A 24635-nucleotide genomic window follows, 5' to 3' on the forward strand; every position below is an offset into this window, starting at 1 on the left:
ATCCTTTAACAGAGATGGGGCAACTGATGGATGGAGTGGATGTCAGACAGCTTGACATCTCAGTCGGCCCCACAGGTTTTTGTTGCATGGGTTATTCCCCCCTTTTCATCCATGTAAGCAATACAGAAGGTATAAATTATGGGCCATTGTGAATGGAGCAAGGTCAGAAAATCATCCTAATCGGACATCCTAGCCATCTGATTTTCACCATTGAATTTAGATCAGTAACCATTTTATTGTCTCCCGTTCATTGCCGCAAAATCATAATAATGCGGTTGTTTTCTTGTTAACTACGTCAGCAAGCCGAAGGCGGATTGCGTCTTGCCCCGCCTGGACGGATTACCGTCCAGCAGATCTGTCGAGGGTACCGTAATGTATCCGTTTATCCATGCTGTCCATCCATTTTATCGAACGATTTTAAGGTATGAGCCTTTGAATGAGGTAGATCCAACACTCATGTGGACCACACCACAGATGAAGCATTCAATGCAACACAATTTCCTAACTTGGTGTGGTCCACTTGAGCGTTAGACCTAGCTTTTTTCTGGTATCATACCTTAAGATGTCCCGAGAAAAGGGATGGACGGCGTGGATAAACAGATACATCTCGGTGGGACCCTCCACAGATCCGCTGGACGGTGGGGAGGACGCAATCAACGTTCCAACAAGACGGGACTGCTCTACATGCATGCGCCACGTGAACGGTAGATGAATCACCAAATTTTGGGCAGCAAATTGGGAGGGAAAGATTGTGTTCGTAGTAGAAAATGGAAGGTTATCTCGCACCATCCATTGATAACTGATAGGAATCCTGATGTGCAATCAAAATAAGATTCCTGACCATATGTACGTCAATCCAAGTCCCAACCATCCAAACCATCGTCTGTCATCTGATGGGATAGCGCCAAAATCATATTGGTTAGCTCTGATGAACGAACAATCTTTCGTTGCACCTGGACAGTTGACAAGTTCTATTTCAACTGTTCATTCGTGGGATCATTTATTATGTATTTGAGTTATATATGAAACATCATACCGTGATCAACGATTCGGACTATTCGAGCATAGAATTTGGACCGTCGATCATTTCTCTGAGGGTGCAAATCAGGAAATTTTGTTTGGATGCACCTGAAAAAGTAGTACATTTGGGAAGTTTCCCAAGTCCCCAAGTGAAACATGTCCCCCGCAAGTGCCGATCGTCTGTGTTAAAGGGCACAGGAAAATTCAGTACGATGGCTTCTCATTGGTCCACATCATCCCAGATGACTCCAGCTAATCATTGGTCCACGTCTTCGCCGATGATATTTGTATTTTAACTTCATCCAGGTATGTGGGATCTTATGAACACGTATGATGTAAAATAAGCCTTAGGGTTGGCCTAGGAAAGGTTCAATGGTGGTTTGTTCAATCCCTGCTGCTTTCTGTGGCATGATCCACTTGAGCTTTCGATGTACCTCATTTTTAGGATCATTCTCTATATTTATCTAGAAAAATTGATCAATGGTGTAGATCTTACACAAAAATCATGGTGGGATCCAGAAAAAATTCGTGGTTGAATGAGAAGCGACAGCACTGGAATTTCTTGTGTCTTCAACACAGATGATCCGCACTCGTCCCCCGCTGTCTCATGCATCTCAACGAGTTAGAGATAATGTGAAAATGGAAGCCTGCTGTGGGTAGGATTCCATTTCTTGCAACCCCACCCCCCCCCCCCCCCCCGAAACATAAATTGCATCTTGTTAGCTGAAAACTCCAAAGCAAAACACAAATTGGCATTAGATTGATACACAGCAAGAACTATGACCAGCCAGCCAAAGGATATTGTCAACATAACAATGAGAAAGCCGCTTATGAACTTCAATGAAAATAAAAGAACCAAATAAAGTTCTTAACATAACAAGCATATGGAAGACAAATAGAAGTTTTCGTCTCCTTCCGAAACAATTAAGTACATGGAAGAATGAATGCTCCATTTTACCCTGATGAGGACATTGGACACATGATTGAGGGTCCCGAACGGTTAATGGAGTTCTATCATTTGCTTCATATTGTTCCCTTTCTCATCAAATGCTTATCCGATCCCTGTAAAAACCAACTCGAGAAGATCAGGTATGCCATTCAAGTTAGTAGAATCTAAAGAAAGATGAACTTTATTGCTATAATTTGTATAAAGAAAGCATTGGCCAAATGACAATAAGAAAATGAGGTAGCTTGGGTACTCACTCACCCTAGGGCTTGGAAAATCACTCACCCAATAAGATTCCTTGTTTGACATCTCTTTGGGAGCGTTTCTGTACTGTCTATGCGTAATGTTGGCATGTTATAGTTTTTTTAAAAAAGAAAAATGAGAAATTTTATTAAAGGTAAGGAGACCAATACACATTCAAGTGGGGCCCCACAAAAAGGCCAGTGACCCGCCTATCATATAACTCAAAAATGAAAACCAAACAAAAGCTCTAAAAAAAATGAAGCATCCCACCCAAGGAGGGGATAGGGTGGGATAGGACTGTTGAAACCGGGTGCCTTTAATCTATGCTGAAATACAGTTTTGATATACACATTCGTGGGCCACAACCCTCAATAGGTATAGGACTATTCGGGATTAAGATTCTATCATCTTCGAATCACTTCACAAGTTAGGTATGGGACTAACATGAGTTGTGGTCCTTGGTGCAAGTCCCTCATCGACATGCAATACTATGCACTACGACTTGATTTTTATTCATGTATTCTTTTATAATGTGTTACCGTAGAATTTTCAATTTTGGAAATAATGTGACCCTATGAGCCCTCGTGCTAACACTCGCTTAGATTGTTTTGTAGGGCTTGTGCATGAAGAGCTAGTTTAATCGAAATACTTGGTTTTTTAATTTAAAAAAATAAAAATAAAAATAAAAAAAGCTAGTTGAGAAAGATGAAAGACTTTCATTTCTATTTATTTGAGTACTAGTTGAATTTCAATGTATCTTATTATTATTATTTTTAATATCGTTGTAATTAAATATTAAATAATTGAATAGTAGACAATTATTTAATGACAATGATGATTCACCTTTTAGATGCTTTGATTTCATGAAAATCTATTAAAATTATGTGGGTTGCAATATATATTTTGTTTAAATACAACTCACAATCCTAGAATTTAGGTTCAGGATTGGCCAACTCGGGTACTATATTTTGGGGCATGACAAATTGGTATCAAAGCTTAGGCTTTCAATTCTCATGAGGAACTTAGGTGTACATTACACCAGATGTTAATCCTAAGCATAGATTGAATTAGAGACCCAAACTTAGGACCCCTTGTTTTTTTTTTTTTTTTTGAACAGTTAAGTATAGAAATTCAAATTTAGCATCCCTTGCATCAATCTCGCTATAACATCTAACCCTATTTACACCTTATATCAAAATATAAACTCGAATATGGACTCTAGATAATTTTAAGGTTTTTAGCCCCCACATTTTGTCAGACAACAATGGAAAATACAAAATATGTGTCTTCGAAAAATCATAACTATTAAATTACAACTCCAATCAAGGTAATTCAAAGTTAGGTCATACCTTGATAAGTCTAGTTTCAAGAATTAAAAAATATAATTATAAACTTTTGTTGTGCCTATTTTTTGTTATTAGAAAACTAGTAGGAAATTATATGTTTCCGAACAATGCCCACTAATTGAATTTTAGGATTTTCTATAGACATCATATTAGGCTGAAATTTTACATAGTGATAGTAGACTCATAAATTCATCAATAAAAAAAATTTAGAGACCAATCAAATATTCAAAACTATCAAAAAAATCAATGTGACGAGCATCATCAGAACCTAAAATTTTCTACATTCAATCTTAACACATATCTCAACTTCGATCCTCTTAAATCTTCATGTATACCAACTCCAACCACCAAATCCTTCCCTTGCAATCTTATGAATATCTAGTATATGTAGTATGCTTGTCCAACCAATCGTAGATTAATTCTATAACGATACAAGTTACGATGCTTCATTAGGAATGCTTGGACTTGCTGGCTGTAAGAGCAGATTTCTTATGAATGAAGTAGTAAACCCTAGAATATTTTTTGGTTACTAGGTAAGGTAGAATCCATCATATGGTTAAACCCGACTGGGACCGCATTTCCAACATCCTTACTCCCAGAAAGCTTGTTACAACTAAGGATCTGAAGACAACGTTGCACATCTAGGCCAATCGCCTCACCTGCAGTACCAGCATGTTTTTCGTCTTCACATCCAACAACTGATACATTTGTGGACTCGAGGGACACCTCCGCCTCAATGTCAATAATTGTCTCATCATTGCTAACCATAGAATCAAGGACCAACACCTCAAGAAGTCTACGGGCCACCCCGTAGACTGCACTACTATTTACATACCAACTATCCCCACCGTACTCTTTAACACAATCGACATCCTCGAGATCATTCTAGTCATAATATCCACACCGCCACAGCTTTCTTCAGGATCAACATAGTAAGAACAGTTCACAAGACATCGCAGGGACACCTCATCAGCCACAACTATAGATTAGGTCTCCCTAGCATAAGCAACTAAGGCATTGAGGACAAGCGCCACAACCTCATACTCGAGAACACATCTATGTCATGGCACCACCCTCAGACAATACGATTCAACCCTATGTGGACATGCCTTCGTAATATGAAGATCCATCTTGAGGTTATGACGACCCAACACTACCATAGATCCACAGATGCAAGCATGCAATGCCACTGCCCAACAATACGATGACTCAACACACCAACGAATAATGCTCCACAGCCATACGCCGAAGCTCCTAAAGTAGATTAGTCAATCTAGGTTAGATAAAGAGTCACAAATAGATAAAGAAGGAAGCTAGGATCTAGATTCAGATCACACCAATTACCATCGCGCAACGGACTAAGGATCAAAGGACAACATCAACCGCCTATACTAGCTACCACAACATTCAGAATCTCAATCGCATTGTTCGTTGAACCAACCACAACACTTGGATTCTCCACAACCACGTCAAGTACCCTGCCAAAAACAACATCAAAAGACCTTTGCAATAACCATCTCAGCTACACTAAGGACCGCCATGACAACTTCGACAACTACATCAACGACCTCCATCGTGCTCACAGCAAACAAGACCCCAAATAGACTCATCCTCAGTAACAACAACCTCAACCAAGATACCACCATCTCATTTGTGAATTTAAGGATACGCCATCACGTTGCCAGAAAGGAGCAAGCTTCAACACACGAACATACAAGCCGCTACTTGAAGATGAATCATGACTAGAGGAAATGTTAGCACAAGGTACACCAATTCGCATGGCGCACCATCCGACTTGAGCGTATTAGTGTGTATCTTAAATTTCGGGGACAATTTTGTTCAGGGGGTAGAATGTAACAAGCCAATTTTCTTTTAAACGGTGGGTACCTAATCCCACTATTTTCAATGGTGTGGCCCACTTGAACTTTGTATCAGCTCCATTTTTGGGGCCATGACCTAATCTTGAGCATCATAACAGATGAACATAATGGATTTCCTGAAAACCCTTCCATGACCCAACTCCCTCCTTAACATTCTCTCTCATTCTCCTCCTTCGGTTTTAGTTTTGACACCAATAACCGCATGCCCTAACCCATCAACTATGCACCATCCATCAAGTTAAGAGACCTATCGCCTCGATCTGTACTGTCCATCCAAATTGAACCATCATGAAACCCTATCCGTTGACGCCCCTTGAGTTGAAACTCCATGTGCGACCAACTTTGAATCTTTGATCAAACCACGATTTGATCTCTTAAACCATCTCACCCCTACAAAACTGATAGACAAATTTAAGTCCTCTCGACCAACTCGATGGACCCCAACCATCAATCATATTTCCAACTGCAATCCATGAGTTACAAGACTTCATCCGCATGACTCCTTCCTTCTCTCGATGGCAAAGCCGCACATGACGTCCTTATTTCGCAATCCGTGTGAAATTTTCTTATACGATCTCAGTCATCCAATGCCTTTCAACTAACAACTCCTAAAACACTAACCTTACTCTGCTGTCAATAGCTAACCAATAAACACTGTCTTTGTGCCTCTAACAAGTGCAACATCAAAATTCTTCAATTTGTGAACCCACCACCTAAACTGCTCTTGAACTTTGATTTACATCATCCACAAGCTCCATCACGATGATCTGGACCGTTCAGGAGGAGATACAGATCAAGTTTTTTCAGCTATAACAAAACGCCACTGCCATCTTCGTCATCCACATCAAGAATCCATCAACCACGAGTTGCCATTCGACCCCTATAAGTACTTAGGCACAATTAAGATTGTCAAATTTCATAGTCCTGAAAGGACCATAAACACTCATGAAGATACACTTCGACAACTCATGAAAAGCTATTATCGACTCGATCAAGCATCTCAAGGAAGACTCAATATCTCAATGCATAAAAAGACATGATTAGGACACTTCGTATGAGTCAACCATCAAGTGGTATAACCTTAAATTAATCCTAGGTTAGGTATATTTCACATAGCGTTGTAATGAACATATTTTCAAGTAAAATACAGTCTAGTTAGGCCAGCTCGACATTTAGTTCGGCTAGCTTAACTACCTTTGACTAATCCAACATAATTTGGGCAAGTTTATATATTGATATAGATTTTTCGTGGCAAATTTGGCCAACCCAACGTTGGGTTTGGCCAGCCGAATTTTTAAAAGATCTTATCCCACGAAATCCGAGTGCCGTTGGAACAAATCATTTGAATCCAGCTAGTCGAACCAACACTCAGGCCAGCCGAATTTCTAAAACATTTGGCAATAAATAGAAGTCTTCTCTCATTCATTTCTACAACAAAAATCAGTGAGAAAACTCTTTAAAGAAAAAGAGAAAGCCAGGCCCTTCTTAAAGCTATTTGTGTGGTAATTCTAATATTCTAGTAGCTTATTTTATTCCCTTTCTAAAGTTAGATTTAATTATTTTTAAGAGAGTTATGTAAACTCCACTTGAGATTAAGAGAATAGAATTTGCAGAAATTAAAGTTTTGCTTATATATTGAAAACACATTATATTCCTATATTCTTTTTAGCTTGAACTCATACATGGCTTCATCAATACCCCAAGAAAGAAGATTGCTGTGATCAGGCTACAGTAACATCTTCGTTCACCATTTGAATATAAGTACTGTATTGATATTCATTTCATTTTGAGTTTTTCTGAGATAGCCCGAAAATCTCAGCGAGTTGTTTTATGTTGATCCCATGAAAATAACAAAGTAGGTTTTGTTGTGATAGTCTGTGAAAATCATAAGAACTGTATCAGGTTATTAAGGTGACCCTGTGAAAACCTTAAAATAGTGAAAACCAAAATTGTGAGAGTAGTAATTTTGAGAGTGGAGTAGTTGTGGGTTTAAGCACTAAACCACTATAATTCCTTTGTACATTGTGGTGATTATTTTAATTATTTATATGCCTGTTTTGTAATTGATTAGCTCTTGCTAAGTTTGATATTTTGATTTCAAAGACGTTGTGAAATAAGGTCGTCCTACCTAAATCTTTTAGGAGAAGGTTGTCCTATGAACTATTTGATATCAAGAATTCAATACTCTAAGCAATTGAGTATAATTGTTTAATTATTCTGCATTGTATCGAAATATTTCATATTGTTCTATTTACCCCCCTCTAGGACATCTATAGCTCATCCTTTCAACTCCTCTCTCCATTCCACCATTTAATGGTCTTTAATCTTCCAACAAGTCACCTCATCACTAGTTAATCAAAACATTGCTCCTTCGTCTTCTACTCACCATTTTCAGTGCGTGAAAGCCAAAACACTTTCTCCTCATGACCCACAGGATGAACAACTATGAACCTTTGTTTTTATGCCTTTTTAAGCTTCTTAACATCAGTCCTCACCATCCATCAGAATTAAAATAGAGAAAAATCACCTGCCTACGAATCCACCATTGAAGCCGACCCTTCTTCATTGCTATGAAGCACCATCGTTTTTCCTAGTGTAGCAGCTATTCAACAATCCAAACCATTCATTGTGTGGCCCTCTTGATGCATATTAGATCATCATAATCTATCCAAGATCGGATCTTTATTCATATCTGTGGAAAGTTAAAATCAACATCAAGACAATCTTGTGCACAATACATTTGATCATAACCCGTTTGAAAACGACGCTTGTTACTCCCATGCTCCGAAAGTGGAAAGTTAAAAAATAATATGCTCACATCAAGAAATAGAGAGAGAGAGAGAGAGAGAGAGAGAGAGAGAGAGAGACAGAGAGAGAGAGAGAGAGAGAGAGAGAGAGAGAGAGAGAGAGAGAGAGTGTTCTCATAACTCCACTGCCAAGCTGTCTAGTTCGACCCACTGGACTCAACTAGGTTGAGTTGAACTCGGTTGTCCAAACTCTTGCTGGATTTCTCTTGAAGTAGAGGAAAAGAAAGAGAAGGAAAGAAGAAAGAAATTAGAAAGAAAGGAAGAAGAAGAAGAAGTAGAAGAAGAAAAAGAAAAAGAAAAAGAAGAAGAAGCAGAAGAAGAAAGAGAGAGAGAGAGAGAGAGAGAGAGAGAGAGCTTGTTGACTTGTAATCGATTGAGTCGACTTGCCATTCAATCGTCGTTGGCATGCCTAGTCGAACTAACCTCAGAAGCTCTATCTGTTCATCCATATTAACCCTGAGGTAAGATCTTCCCACCATCCAAACAGTTACACTTATTGCATCTTGCAACTGTTGCACCATAGACTTCTTTTCAATCCCTTGTTAGCACGACATCATGTCAACTCAGTGAGTTGGTTTCATTTTTCTTTTCTTGTTCTCTCAGAGATAAACCTTAGAACTTAGAATTCTAATTTTTTTCAATTTGATTACTCACGTTTGGAATCCTTAAGGGAATCTGAATTGTTCAGGTTGATGATTAATTGAGACATTTATATACCCTTTCGTGAACATTTGAGTTGAAACAGATTTTCGAGTTGAAACGGATTTTCATTGTATCTTTATTTTTTTTGGTCATTGTCTCTAATTTAGGGAGACATCTACCTATTTAAGCTGCATATCAGATTTATACAACATTAGATTGTTTACGAGCTATAACAGGTAATCTTCCACGTTGAAAACCCTACATTATTAAGATTGATTCCCTTGCTTATGTATTTCATACCATTGATTTAATTTTTTTTTTATGGTTGTACGTGATGTATAATGCAATTTTTTATTGTTAATATTCATTTTTTTATATTCATTTGATTTTGTTACATGCTTTTGAATGTATTTAAGTTATGGGTGCTCTGCTCTAAAAGGATCATTAAATTATTTTGTTATGGGTGCTCTGCTCAGGGTTATTTCCAAAAGGATGTGTATGATGTGTAACATTTGTGAATTTAACATTTATGAATGTTCGACCCTTGGCTCATATTCCAGGATATGTCGTATATAAATATTCAATCCATGTCCCATGTTACAGGATGAAAGTTGTATTTCCTTTATTTTAAGATTAAGTGAATGTACACTTGGGTGCTGTATCTGAATCTTTAAAATGTTGGATGTACGGTTCCCTGCGTTGGTAGGTTCAAAAATATCATGATGTTTGCCTTGGGTTAATCCCTAAAAAAGGTCCACGGGTGCTCTACCCTGTAAAAGTCCAAAAATGGATTGGAATTTATTTTGTTTTATTTGATTTCGTTAGTAAAATTTTAGTGGTTATTATTGTAATGTTAACGTTCTCTTATATATTCGGATTGTGGCTGCGTAAATAAAGTTTTGATATACACATTCATGGGCTACAATCTCCAATAAGTATGTGATTATTTGTGATCAGGAGTTTATCATCTTGGAATTACTTCATCAGGGTACGGGAATGCTTCCAACAATATGGCCGAAATGCGGGCTATGTTCGAAGGTTTGGAATTGTGTGTTAATCTCATAATCGATAATGTGTTAGTCGAATCAGATTCCAAATGGCTGGTTGAATGTATTTTGGGCTAGTCCAATCTAGCTTGGACTTGCAGGTATTGGTTGGACAGGATCAAGTCGCTCGGAAGAAGGGGTAATTTTTACTTCTCTTATATCCCGAGAGAGGTGAATGGGCCGGCAAATGGGCTGGTCAAGGAAGGTAGCCTGAAACAAGTTAGCAGCTTATTCTGGGATCCGTCAAATCTTCCTCGCCTAGTCAAAGGTAGAATGGTTCTGGATAAAGTTGGGTTAGGCTCAATTAGGATGCTTCGTAGTAAATCTTTGTATAGAATATGATAGATAGGCCCCTTTTTTTTCTTGTTGACCCTATCCGAATGGCTTAGGTGTACCTCAGGTTTTCTCTAATATGAAAACTCAGCTTTTGTTAAAAAAAGAACGTCAAGTGTGGAAGTAACATGAGTTGTAGTCCTTGGTGCGAGGCCCCTATCAGCCTGCCATACTATTCACTATGACTGGACTTTTCTTCATATATTATTTTATAATGTGCTAACATAGAATTTCTAATTTTGGAAATGATGTGACCTTACAAGTCATCACACTAACTCCCGCTTACATTGTTTTATATGGTTTAAGTATGAAGAGCCAGTTGGGCAAGATGGAAGACTTTTTATTTATTTATTTGAGGACTATCTAACATAGTAGTAGAGACAGACTCATGTATCGTTGTGGATGCGATAATGGATCCATGAACTGCTAACTCCTAGAATGTTTGGTATAGGATAGGCTCCATTCTATCCAAACAGTCTTCCCTAAATCTGAGATACTTCCATTCCCTTGGAAAGATAACTCCATGGTAGATGGTCTGGCCAAGCTAAGCAAGTGATGGCCATCCCAATGGTTTGTACAAATGTCATGGTAAGTGATGTAGAGTGGGTCGCAGACACTTTCATGGCAGAGATGGACCAGTGAAGGCCGAGGCAGAAATGATCCAGACCGCCAGAACTTTAAAATAGTCATATCTCATAAACCGGGATGAGTATTTCGACATATCATATATGATTTTAGGGTAGGAGAAGCTACTTTAGGCAACCAACTTGCTACACCGGGTTTCCCCCACCGTATTTGTTCGATTCCATCAAATCGACGGTCGGAAGTCCAATTTATTTTTGTTTTTACTATAAATAGTAAGTTTTTGTTCAAGTATAACTTTTGATCCTTTGAGCTGTAGAAGTCATTCTGAACATGAAAAGGGCGTAAAAAAAATTAGGAGAATAACATGGTTAGGCCAAACTAGACACTTACTATTTTTCGCCGAAAACCATGAAGTCTAATATGAATGGTGACCATCTATAAATAATAAAAATTTTTTTTTTTTGGGGAAAGCTGAAGTTGTATTGATATCATGAACAAATTTACAAAATGAGCAACTTTTGGGCGAGCGTGGGCCGACAAAAAAAGGGCCTAGCCACCTATCCTATTACTTTACAGATGAAAGAAAAAAAGAGTACGAAGAGAGGATCCAAATCAGAGTTCCCTGAGAGCTCCAATCCCGGCTTTATCCAGGAAGTAGAGACCCCGAATAAGCCTAGGAAGATTTGCGCAGTTGATGGTCCAGAAAGAAGATTGACTCACAGCTCCCGCTCTAGCAAGACCATCCGCCGGCCCGTTAACCTCACGGGGGATCGTCGAGATGGTGAAATTTGCTTTCCACCTCAGCTCCTTGATTCTCCACAGCCAGTAGTCCCATTTCCAATGAGGTTGCGAAGAGCCATTTATCACATCGACCACAAAGGAAGATTCAGACTCAATAATCACGTTAACCAACTCCTAAGAAACACTAAAAACCATGGCATCATAAAGGGCTCGCAATTCCTCCCTGTTGTTGGAGTCTCGACCATATACCCCGAATGGAATGCAAACATCAAATCGCCATTAGAGTTCCTGCAAATCCCCCCACCCCAAGACAGGCCTGGATTCCCAGATGCAGCCCCATCAATATTGAATTTTACCCAGCCCAAAGGCGGCCTGCTCCATTTCACTGGATAACAACGTTTGGTCGGATTGGGGGTGTAGGGCAGACCGAGGTGTTGGGGGAGTGGCCTGAGCAGAGGGGAGTCCTGAAAGAGGTGACAAAGAAGTCACTTAACCCTGTTGATGATCTTGTTGCTGCTTGAGCTAGCACCATCAAATTTGGCTGAATTCCTCATTCTCCAAATCTCCCAAAGGATCAAGCCAGGGGTTGTGCGACGAACAATGGAGGGGCCACTTCCTGTTTGAGTTCATTATTTAAATAATAAGTTTACTATTTATAGTAAGTCATGATTTTAGGGTGTTTGAGTTTATTATTTAAATGATTGTAATTTCTCTTTTTATCATCAATCAATTTATTTTGAATTTATTAGAAATTATTTCTACCATTTTTTTTAATTTTAATTTTATTATTTTAATTTTATTTTTATCCCTCGTGGATTTGAGGAAGCTATGTGAGGAGTGTAGAGAGTTCCGTGGATTCGAAGTAGTTATTCCCTGAGGAAGACAGTGATCAACTTCATCACATTCCTCTCTAGTAAGTTACGTACGCTGATTAGGGGATCCCTAACATTGGACAATGCAAGGATTGGTTTCACTAGAAAAGGAAAGGGCAATATGAAGGGTTCAGGCTGACCCTTCTGTATTTTGCTCCCCGTTGTTGGGTCACTTGCGTTTAGTTTGTTTACTTGTATATGTGCTCAATTGATAGGTGGGTTCCCAACCTTTTGCCTCCAAACCCTTTTGAAAAAATAAAAATAAAAATGATAGGTGGGTTCCCAACCTTTTTGTGGTAGCTCGCCGGAATGTAACATCAATAAAATCATTGGTTATTTTTTTAAAAATTGTTGAATTTATGATGATCTGGACCACTGGCCAATAACAACCCCATGGATCAGACATAACCCCAAAACTTATGGTGATAAGATTATCTTAAGCATCCACAAATGAATGGTGAGAAGGGAATGGGCAAATACATGATATTTAACTATTTAACGGAAATATCATATGCATAGCATGGCTATGATCATTTGATAGCTTTGCTTTTTGGAGTCTGGCCCATGAAAAGGTTGCTTACTAAATGTTTGGCGTAAATCAAGCTTGGAATTGAATATGGGGATTGACAGCATTTAAAAAAAAAAAAAAAAAAGTCTAACCGACCTTAAGGAAATCTCAGATCTTACATGTGTTCCATGTCCGCACATATGAGGAATTAGCAAACCGTTCTATCACGATACATATATTTATACTAGGCAATAGATAGAGGTATGTTATGCCTCCTCCCATATCTCCTTTATTGTTTTGAATGGCCCACCTGGTGAAACAAATAACTCTCCTGGGACCCTAATGGTGATTGACAGCATGTTTAGATTAATACATTCAAGGAATAGATAGGTATTGGATATCTCCAAGTCCACCTGGCCATGGTTTCAACTTCTATTTCTTCACATAGGGGAATAAATCATACAATGCACAATTTAGGGTCCCTTGGGGACGGCCCTCCCGAATTTACATGTATAGTCCCCTTTGTTTTGCAATGAAATGGTTTTCTTTCATTTTTTTTTGTTTTTTATTTTTTAAAAAAGGGGTGTGTTGATTGCACCAAATTAGACTGATTGATTATTATGAAATTTTATGATATTCAACCTTAAAGTTAAAATAACAAAGGTAATAAAAGAAATTAATTCTAGAATCCAAGTTGCCTTAGCCTCTATCAAGACTCGGCACGCGCCCCACCATTAGGGTCCACATGCTAAGATGGTATTTATTTATTTATTTTGTGATGTATCATCATATCATCATAGAGATGGTATGATGATACACAAAGTTATTGTCCAGTAAACACCCTTAGTTGATAATACTTATCTTTGATTTTATTTTATTTTTGTAAAGAGAAAGAAGATGAGAGGCATTCACACATCAACCGTACTGTGAATCTTCTCTCCCGTAGTAGAGTAGAATAATGAGATTATAAGGAAGAAGTAGAGAAGGAGATTACAATAGAGGAAGTAGAGGAGAATAATAAGAAGGAGACCTCTCTATGTGACCCCACATGTGTTGAGGATTTAGAATCCTTCCTCATCAGAAGTGATAGGACACCTTTTGTGCACAGTTCCTAGAAAATAGTCTTTGCAAGTAGCTTAGTGGAGATATTAGTGAATTGCTAGGAAGAGGAAATAAATTGTGTAACAAGAGCACCCAATTCGACCCTTTCTCCAAGAAAGTGCGGTCAATTTCAATGTGCTTTGTACACGCATGAAACACAAGATTTACAATGAGACGCAAAGCACTCAAGTTATTAAAAAAAAAAAAAAAAAGTTATAACAAACCTTGTATGCATTCATGTACAGTCGTATCCATTTGTGTATATATGCATACATCCATGCATTCATCCATACATTTAAGCATACATGCATCCATCCATCCATACATTTATACATATATTCGTGCCAGACTATCTATGCATCTATCAATCTGTGCAAAGGGTGATCGTTGGTTTGTGTGTTAAATCCGTCTAGTGTCAACCATTGATATATGTAGAAAATTAACCCACTTATGAACTGGATTAATTTTAAATTAATAATTATAATTCAGTGTATAAATATGTATGTGCATGTACATGTTCACTCTTACCACTCGTGCATACAAAACCAACCATTGATTCATAACTCCCCCAATTTTAACTATTGATCATGCATTAAACCTACCTAATCATGACCTCTAACCCAAATTCATCTAATTATAGCTTTTTATTTACATTAAATATATGTCTGAATAGGTTCAACGATTTGCACTCCAAATTAGTCAATTTCCACCCATTAAATCTTGGGCTAAACCTACCCGAAGTAGACCCATGAAGTTTGAGTTTAATACACCTATGTTTGAACCTTGATTTACAAAATGAATTGGCATTACTAACCACCATTGAACCCATGTTTTAGAATCAACCCTTTGAGACATATAATAATGTGTTAAACTTGCATAAAACAACATAATAAAAGAGGTGTACCGATCCCTCGGTTTTCACCCTTAATCCACTTGTACAAACCTTTCAATTCTATCATTGATTCTAGGCCACTAATTCACCAATCTCCCAACTCCAACCACTCATCCATATCAACAAACCAGACCATCATTCACCAATCCAAACCATTCATGCACTTCCCCACATAGTTTGTACATGTACCACCGATTCCATCCACCCAACCACCCCATTTATACACACTATAATGTAAGATCCCGTGATTTTTATAGTTGAACTAATATGTAATGTATGTATGTATACTTCACACACATATGCACCATCATAGCACTTAGACCCACGCAACTCGATGTACACTTATCCATTTACAATTCCAACCGACCATGTAATAAATAAATGATAGATCTAGCCATCTGACCGTCCACTTGACCATCGGATCAGTCAATCATCTAAGATAACCCTTTATTTGATTTTAGCCATCCATACATCACTCACCCAACATGCACTCTGTTCATTCTCTTATTTATACACTTATGCCCCTATCCTACTGTTCACATTCACGTCATATCATCCCATGCAATTCTAGCCAAATGCTTGGAATTATGAGGGTTTACTTTTCTTACCCATTCATCCTTATATCTCTCTAAATGTCAATCGATCCATTATTCCACACCATTCATTAACTAATCCATCAACATGGCCACCAAATCTTCTGTTTACTATGCATTTTCAAGTTCACCTAGTTGTTAACCAGAATCAGAAATCTTCAAAAGAAAGGAAATTTTTTTTCATTTTGCTCATTCCTCGATCGTGAAATTAATGGGCCGGCGGATGGCCTTGCTCGTTTGGGAGCAGCCAAGCAGGAAACCTTTTGGATGGAATCAATGGTGGCTCTTCCCAGGTTGATTATGGGCCTTTGTTTTCTAAACAAAGTGGGCATTGGAGCGTTAAGGGAGACTTAATGCCTCTCCATTTTCAGGTTTTTTTTTCTCTATATAGTCACAGGATAGGTGAACCGGGCCTCCTTTTTGTCTGCCCGTGTGTGCCCGAAACCTGTATTCTTTGTTTCATTATCAGGTGATATGAATGAAATTCCTTTTTTTTTAAATAAATAAATTTTATTTTTAAAAAAAAAGTTCACCTAGTTGTCCATCATACACCATACACGATATTTGTCTCTCAACTCATCAAATCAGTTATTCAATGGTTCATATCATGGCTTTTATATTTCTTTAAAATCCTACATGTCCACGTGTGCATTCACCCAATGTACACACCACATGTGTACATTCAAGGGAGAAAAGGAGGTGACATTTAGTGCAAACCAAAAGAAGAAAAAGGAGTTGGCGTTTGAAGAGTCCTTGTAATAATAGGGAGATTAATAGGGAGCTACAGGTTAAAATGTGAGGTGTTCCAACCAATAAAATCCAGGGGTGCTCTAACCAATAGAATTTGAGTGTTAGGTGTCCCAACCAATACAATTCAAGTGTGTGATATTTCAACCAATAGAAACTTAGCATAGTGTATTTGAACCAACAAAATTGAAGGATGATGTGGACTTTAAGGGTCAGTGAGGAGGGAGTGCCACATGTGTGCACCCAACCGTATAGGGCCCAAAACGAGGGTCAGTGGGGAGGGAGTGCCACATGTGTATTTGAACCAATTCAAGTGTGCACACAATTCAAGTGTGTGATATTTCAACCAATAGAAACTTAGCATAGTGTATTTGAACCAACAAAATTGAAGGATGATGTGGACTTTAAGGGTCAGTGAGGAGGGAGTGCCACATGTGTGCACCCAACCATATAGGGCCCAAAACGAGGGTCCACTTTCCTACTTAGACGCGACGTGTAAGAGAGGGCGGTTGACGTAGGAGAGGACGTGAGGTCGAGCACCGTCTTCCTCAAGAGGATAACTATTCTGAATCCACGGAACTTTTCTGAACTCCTCATAGAGACTTCTCGAACCCACGAGGAAAGAAAGCAAGAAAATAGAAATATATTCTAATAAATTTGAAATCGATTGATGAATGAAAAAAAAAAAAGAGCTCACAACCCTTTAAATAGGGATACCAAGCAATGGGAGAGAAATCAATATCAAACTGTGACTAAAACTCTTAGAATTCACGACTTACTATAAATAGTAAACTTACTATTCATAGACGGTCGTGATGTCTACTAGTGCACAAGGTTTTCGGCCAAAAATAGTAAGTGTCTTATTTGGCTTCACCAAGCTATTCTCCTAATTTTTCTAAGCTCTTTTTGCGTTGGGCGCAACTCCTAAAGCCCAACGGATGAAGAGTTATAATCAAACTAAAACTTATTATTTATAGTAAAAAAGGAATTAAAATAGGGAACTGACTGTCGATCTGGCAGTATTTCACAAATCTAACCACGCAACCTAGCATAGTAGGGTTGGGTGGCTAAAGTAGCTCGTTCTAACCCAAAATCATATATTTTACGTCTGATAACTCATTTTAGAATGTGAGATACGCCTAATTTAAGGTCCGACGGTCCGAATCACTTCTGTCGTCGACTGGGCCTTTTCTGATCCATCTTGGCCATGTAATTGTCTGCGACCCTCTCTACATCAATCTCCTCCACTTCAAAAGAACTCGTCCTTGAGTTCTTGTCTTACTCTGGTTCATGATACTCGGTCAGATCCGTGACGTTGAAAGTCTGTGAGATTGGTATATCATCTGGAAGATCAACAACGTAAGTGTTGTCATTGATCTTTCGGATGATTGGTGTTGGTGTAATCTTCTTATTCTTCAACTTATTGTATGTTCTGGTTGAAAATCTTTTTTTGCGCAAATGGACCATTACTTGGTCGCCCACCTCGAACATTTTTTGTCATCGATGCTTGTCCGTTTGCTCCTTATACTTTCGTTCGAAGCATGTAGCTTGGTTTGTACCTCCGCATGAATGCCTATGATCCCGTCTGCCATATGTTCTGCTGCAATGCTCATGCCTGGGAGCTTGGGCAATGGGATCAAGTCAAGTATGTGGTGAGGTATTAGTCCGTAAATAACCTGGAACAGGGATTTCCCTGTTGAGCGGTTCACCATTTTGTTGAATGTAAACTCCGCTTGAGACAAGACCAAATCTCACTGCATCGATTTTCCTCCTGAAATACATTGAAGAAGGTTTCCCAACATGTGATTCACAACCTCGGTCTACTCGTTAGTCTGTGGGTGGTAAGTGCTGTTGAACTAAAGTCATGTATCGAATTAAGTTTACAAAGTTCATCAAAAGTGGCTAATAAACTTCGTGTCACAATTAGAAGTAATAGACTTAGGAACCTCGTGTAGCCGCATAACTTCTCTGAAGAATAGATTCGCCACGTGTGTTGTATCGAGAGTCTTCTTGCATGGAATAATGTGCGTCATCTTGGAGAAACGATCTACTACCATAAACATCGAATCCATGTCGCGTTGTATTCGTGGGAGACCAAGCACGAAGTCCATAGATAAATCCTCCCAAGGGCCGTTAGGCATGGGTAATGGGGTGTAGAGGCCTATATTATGAGATTGCCTCTTGGAGGTCTGGCAAATATAATAATGTTGGACTGCCTTTCCCACATCACATACCAATTGCAGTCAGTAATACCGCTCTTCTACAAGATCTCGCGTCTTGTCTCGCCCAAGGTGTCCACTAAGGTCACTTCCATGTAGCTCTTGGATTATCTTTTCCCTTAACAAACTTTTGAGGTTACACAGTCGATTCCCCTTAAAAAGGAACCCCTCTTGCATATATAAGTCACTGAGGTGACCTTCTTGACATCTAACCCATGCGTCCTTGAAGTCGTTGTCGTCGGCATATATGTCCTTAAAGCGCTTGAACCCAACAACCTCATTACTCATAGTGACTAACAAAGTTGCACGGCGACTCAGCGCATCGGCTACTTTGTTCTGTTGCCCAGACTTATTTTTTCACACGTTCTACCCCAAAATCATAAGGTCTGACGGTTCGGATCACTTCTATCGTCAACTGGGCCTTTTTGATCCATCTTAGCCATGTAACTATCTACGACCCTCTATACATCAGCGATGTGCGACATGAATTGTGGAGAGAGAGAGAGAGAGAGAGAGAGAGAGAGAGAGAGAGAGAGAGATTTTGGAATTTTTCTTAAGGGGTGAATAGATCTTTCACATGATCTATTTACAAAATTTCTTTTAATTTGATTTCATATAGCTTTCATTCATTGTGAAGTTTATACTTTATTTTGATCTTCCCTACATTACAAAATTTCCTTTGGAAATAACCATTTTCCCTTTTGAATTGTTTCATTTTCTTTTAAAAGCTTAGTTATATAACTAATTAACTCCCTTTTGAAATTGTAAGGTTGTCAAAGATATAATTCCTTCTTGTTCTATATTTTTTCTTAGATTTTATTTATCAAATGATGGCCATTTATCCTTTTTGGTAAACCCCTTTTTATTTGAGTTAATGCATATCTTAAATTTCTTTTAAGTACAAGAACTTTTTTTTTCTCCCTTTTAATTCCAATTGTGGAATATTATTTGATTAATTATATTACTAAAAAATTATGATTATATTCTATGAGATCAAATTAAGATTGTACCCAATCCCATTGAATTTCGGAGTCATTTGATCATATATATATATATATATATATATATATATATATATATATATATATAATGTCCAAGGAATTCTATGCAATATTCAAGACAATTACAAAAAATAGCTCAACCTCACAAAAATTACATGGACTAAATTCTAATACCACAAAACTCTGCACCGTGTAAAACTTTATACTATATTATAGAAATCCAATTTTGAGGGTATTTATTAAAAGTTACTAAAATTTTAGATTGGTTTATTTATTTAAATTAATTATTTTATTACTAAAACTTTACATAACATTGGTTTTATGCAACTATGTTTTATACGATAGCACGAGCAATCGTTCATAAGAAAGCATAATTATTTATTTACTTTTTTTTTTTTGAAACAAACTGCTTTTTTTTTCTTAATATCTTTTTTTAACATAGAAGAAGCTTTGGGTGGCCCAAGGACAAACACCGGGCCACTTATCATATGGGCTGATCACCAACGGCCACCAGGGGGAAAAAAAAAAAAAACCAAACTTTACATCTTCACTCTGGTATCTCTAACTGCACCTAACCCAACCTTATCTAAGAACAGAAGGCCACGAATGCGGGGGGGAAGATCCCGATAATGAGAAATCACAATAGACGCCTGAGTCCCGCTAGCCTCCCTAGCCATACCGTCAGCCGGGCCATTTCCTTCCCTGGGAATAACCGAGAAAACCAATTCAGCTGCTTGTACCAAACTCTTGATCCTAGCGACCCAGGGCCTCCAAATCAAAGGGGTGGCTGAAGTCCCTGATAGAAGCCCCGCCATAACCTTTGAATCTGTTTCCACAATAATTTTTTAAAAGCCTCTATCCAGACAGAGGATAATACCATCATATATAGCCCGAATCTCCGCTTGGTTGTTCGAACCCACCCCATAGGCCGACGAGAAGGCAAGAACAAACCTGCCATCATCTCTTCTGCAGATTCCGCCACCTCCAGATAGGCCTAGATTCCTGCGCGCTGATCCATCCACATTCACTTTCACCCACCCAAACGGCGGCTTAGCCTAGAAGACTGTTTGCATGGAAGAAAAATGCTTTGGGTGGGGCCAGTTAACAAAACCAGCCATGCCCAGACGCTGCAGGCAGGACTGATGATTCTCCAAGATACGTGAAGCCCACCATTTTATCCTTGCAATGGAGTGGTTAGCCGACATGGGGCAATTCTCCTTCCTCGCCCTGTTTCTTGAACGCCATAACTCCCAGAAAATGAGAACTGGATAATTCTCCTGATGGGGGCTGCCACCGCACCCTGAGCCCCAGCATTTTTCCATTGCGCCATCCTTTCTTCGACCGACCGATGATGGAGGAGGGAAACCCCACAAAGAGTGCCAAAATGGGACCATACCTGAGAAGCAATCTGCCCCAAAAGGAACAGGTGTTGGATGGATTCCTGATTAGGCTTAGAAATGTTCTCGTCTACACAACAGGAGCAAAAAGATGCTAGTTGAATGCCTTTTGTCTGAACCCTTTCATCAACGAGGATCGCCCCCTGTAGCAATTTCCAAAGAAACAAAGTCATCTTTGGGGGCACTTTGCTATGCCAGATCCAATTACACTACCATCTACCAGGAGAGGGGACTCTTAAGAGCTCCCATGCAGATTTCGTCGAGAAAGAGCCAGAGGGGTCATGCGGCCAGAACACCTCAGGTCTCTCATCAGTGGTAGCAAACCCCACCCCCCTTGCCCCCCTGGAATATGGAGTTAAGAGTATCCTGGGACAGGTATAAATGAACAGAAGAGGGAGGCAGGGGACCCGAAGGCCCGATAAAGTCTCTGACCTGAAGGGACTGAAGCGAGGTAGGGATAGGACTGACTGCTAAATGAAGGAGAGGGCCGAGACCAGACCAGTTGGACTGCCATAAATTCAGTACCCCCGAACCCACGTGCCACTGGATGTTGTTGTTAACAGCCAGAAGAAGCTTTCTGATCTCATTCCAAAAAGGAGATGAACGAATGGATCTTCTGACCTCGGTCTCCTCTTCGAGATCACCCCGGTGCATAGCTCGCATGTGGGCTACCGAAGGACCCTTCTTTTCCCCATACTTCACGTTCCAAACCATCTTCATACGAAGGGCTGACAGCACCTCTTTCAACTTTCGAACCCCTAGGCCACCTTCCTCAATCGGCCTTGCAATCTTGCTCCATGCAATCCAATGGCATTTCTTTTGTACCTTCCTCCCAACCCCAAAAAAATTGAGCAAACGTACTCTCTAAAGTGGTTAAAACCTGAACTGGCGTCTTCATGGCAGCCATGGTGTGGAGGGGGATACTACCCAACACATGTTTGGTGAGGGTTAGCCTACCAGCCGGGGATAAAAACCGAGCATCCCATCCACTAATCCTACTAGATATTTTGTCTATAAGCAACTGAAACATAGCTGAAGTACTTCTTCCCTTGTACAGTGGAACACCAAGGTAGAGAACCCCCGATCTAGCTTTAGAGAATCCCAGAATGTGCTCAGTACTCCTGATCCTTGCTGGAGATAAGAGATTAGAGGAAATGAAACAACTCTTGGTGTTGTTAATCCTCTGACCAGAGGCGTTCTGGAAGGAGGTCAAGAAATTCTTTACAACAATTAGCGATTCTCGACTGCCATTCACAAACAGCAATGTATCGTCTGCAAACAGCAGATGAGAGATAAGGGGGCATCCTCTCGGCAGACTAAACGAACTACACCAACCTCTTCCGATCAACTGTTTGAGGGCTCTGGAGAAGGCTTCCGCTGCAAGGATGAACAGCCCAGGGGAAAGAGGGTCCCCCTAGCGTAAGTCTCTAGAGGATTTGAAGAAACCCGTCGCCTCCCCGTTGATAAGAACTGAGAACCAACTATTACCCTAACATGCTTTCATAATAGCCACCCACCTATCACTAAACCCAAACTGAGACATCACTTGCTTACGGAAGTTCCAATCGGTCCTGTCGTAAGCTTTCTCCAAATCGAGTTTTAGGATGATATTCCCACCCCTCACTTTCCTGTCGAGATATCTCATTGCTTCCAACGCCATCGCGATATTTTCCGTGATAGCTCTACCTCTAACGAAGACCCCTTGTTCCAACGAGACCAATTTCGGGAGGACCTTACTCAGCCGAGAAGCGAAGATCTTGGATACTATTTTATAGATCACATTGCACAGGCTTACCGGACGATAATCAGCGAATTTAGATGCTACTGAGGATTTTGGAATGAGACAAATCAAGGATGCAGTGAAAGCTCTCGGGATTGCTTCTCCCACAAACACCGAGCACGTGGCTTTGTGGATATCTTCTCCCACCGTCGGCCAACACTCAATGAAGAAAGAAGAAGAGAACCCATCAGGGCCCGGGGCACTGTCTTTGGGAATGCCAAAGGCTACAGCCTGAGTTTCCTAAAAGGAAGGAGGAGCAAGCAGATCATCGTTATCTTCCAAATTTAGTATCCAAGGGATGGCATCAAGAAAAGAGCTAGGGTCCGCAGTAGGCTCAGCCTGAAAAAGCCTTTGAAAATGCTGAATCGCAGCCTCCTTGATCTGGGCCTGACCTGTGAAGGAAGTTCCAATGTCATCTTTGATGGTGCTGATCATGCACCGCCTAACTCGCTCTCGAGTTGAAGCATGGAAGTGCTATGTATTTTGGTCCCCTTCATCCAGCCAAGAGTTTCTAGCTTTTTGCTTCCAAAAGATTTCCTCCATCAGTTCAAGATTGGCCAGCTTCCTCCTGGCAACTAAACTTTCTTGAAACAGATCCTCAGCGCTCAAAATTTGCAGTCTACCTTCCAATCTATCTAGATCAACCTCAACTACCTTAATCTGACTGAGGAAGTTCCAATGTCATCTTTGATGGTGCTGATCATGCACCGCCTAACTCGCTCTCGAGCTGAAGCATGGAAGTGCTATGTATTTTGGTCCCCTTCATCCAGCCAAGAGTTTCTAGCTTTTTTCTTCCAAAAGATTTCCTCCATCAGTTCAAGATTGGCCAGCTTCCTCCTGGCAACTAAACTTTCTTGAAACAGATCCTCAGCGCTCGAAATTTGCAGTCTACCTTCCAATCTATCTAGATCAACCTCAACTACCTTAATCTGACTGAATAAATTACCAAAGACCTCCTTATTCGATACTCTCAGGAGTTGCTTGGTCTTTTTTAGTTTTAACTGCACATTTATCATGGGGTGGGTAGAGCAGAATCCATCCTAAGCCTTCTTAACTACCAGGTCGAAGGAGTCGTGGAGCGTCCACATCCTGAGGAAGTGAAAAGGACGGATGCTGGGCACCTGCTGAGGGGGAAATGCAAGAAGCAATGGCGCATGGTCCGAATTTACACGGGGGAGGTGCTCAACCCAAAAGGATGGGAACGCTTCTGCCCATCTATCATTCATGAGCACTCTGTCCAGCCTGGCCCAAATTCTATTTCCCGTCCTGTTGTTGCTCCACGTAAAGCTGTTTCCAACGAACCCTGCATCTAGCAGGGTAGCGTACTGAATAGCAGAAGCAAACTCTGACATACTCAGCCTTCCCGTCAGTCTATTACTTCTGCGCTCGCTTGCTACTGGGACTGTATTGAAATCGCTTCCAACTGCCCAAGGGCTAGTAAAGCTCCTGCTAAGAATTTCCAAGTCCAACTAGAGGGACCTTCTTAAAAGATATTAGCATCTAGCATAAACAATGGACAACAACACAGGAAAACTGCAATACTGAACAAAAATATGCAAAGAGATCATTTGAGGAGATTTAGAGTGCATCGTCGCATTGATTTGGTTGTGGAAGTAAACCTAGATTTTAACCCCAACATCGCCATTCGATGCCGAGGAATGAAAGCCCAGCTTCAGACCAATGGCCACCTTTCGCTCCTCTCTTGACATCGGTTCGAGGATCGCTACTAGCATCGAGTTGAATTTCCTTATCAGTTTCTTCAGAGTTCTGATGGTAGGCTAATTGCCTAGTCCACGAGCATTCCAAATAAGAGCACTACCCATCTGTAACGCACCCTGAGTTCACGGCCCGCCTCTTCAGTCGACGTAATCTGCAAAACCTCTCTCCTTCTTCAACTAGTCTCACCACCCTCCTGTTAGCCATATAACGCCTCTTG

General features: G+C 39.9%; 1 protein-coding gene across 1 annotated transcript in view; it reads right to left on the reverse strand.

Moving 5' to 3' along the window:
• Positions 1-1760: 1760 nt before the first annotated feature.
• Positions 1761-24635, reverse strand: part of LOC131256565 (axial regulator YABBY 5-like) — a 49084-nt gene continuing 26209 nt past the window's right edge. Inside the window, exon 7 of the mRNA XM_058257457.1 lies at positions 1761-2082. Coding sequence (XP_058113440.1) covers positions 2044-2082 — 39 coding nt within the window. The 3' untranslated portion in view covers positions 1761-2043. The remainder of the gene's footprint in view (positions 2083-24635) is intronic.

Source organism: Magnolia sinica, chromosome 1 (genome assembly GCF_029962835.1).
Source record: "Magnolia sinica isolate HGM2019 chromosome 1, MsV1, whole genome shotgun sequence".
Classification (NCBI taxonomy): Eukaryota; Viridiplantae; Streptophyta; class Magnoliopsida; order Magnoliales; family Magnoliaceae; genus Magnolia; species Magnolia sinica.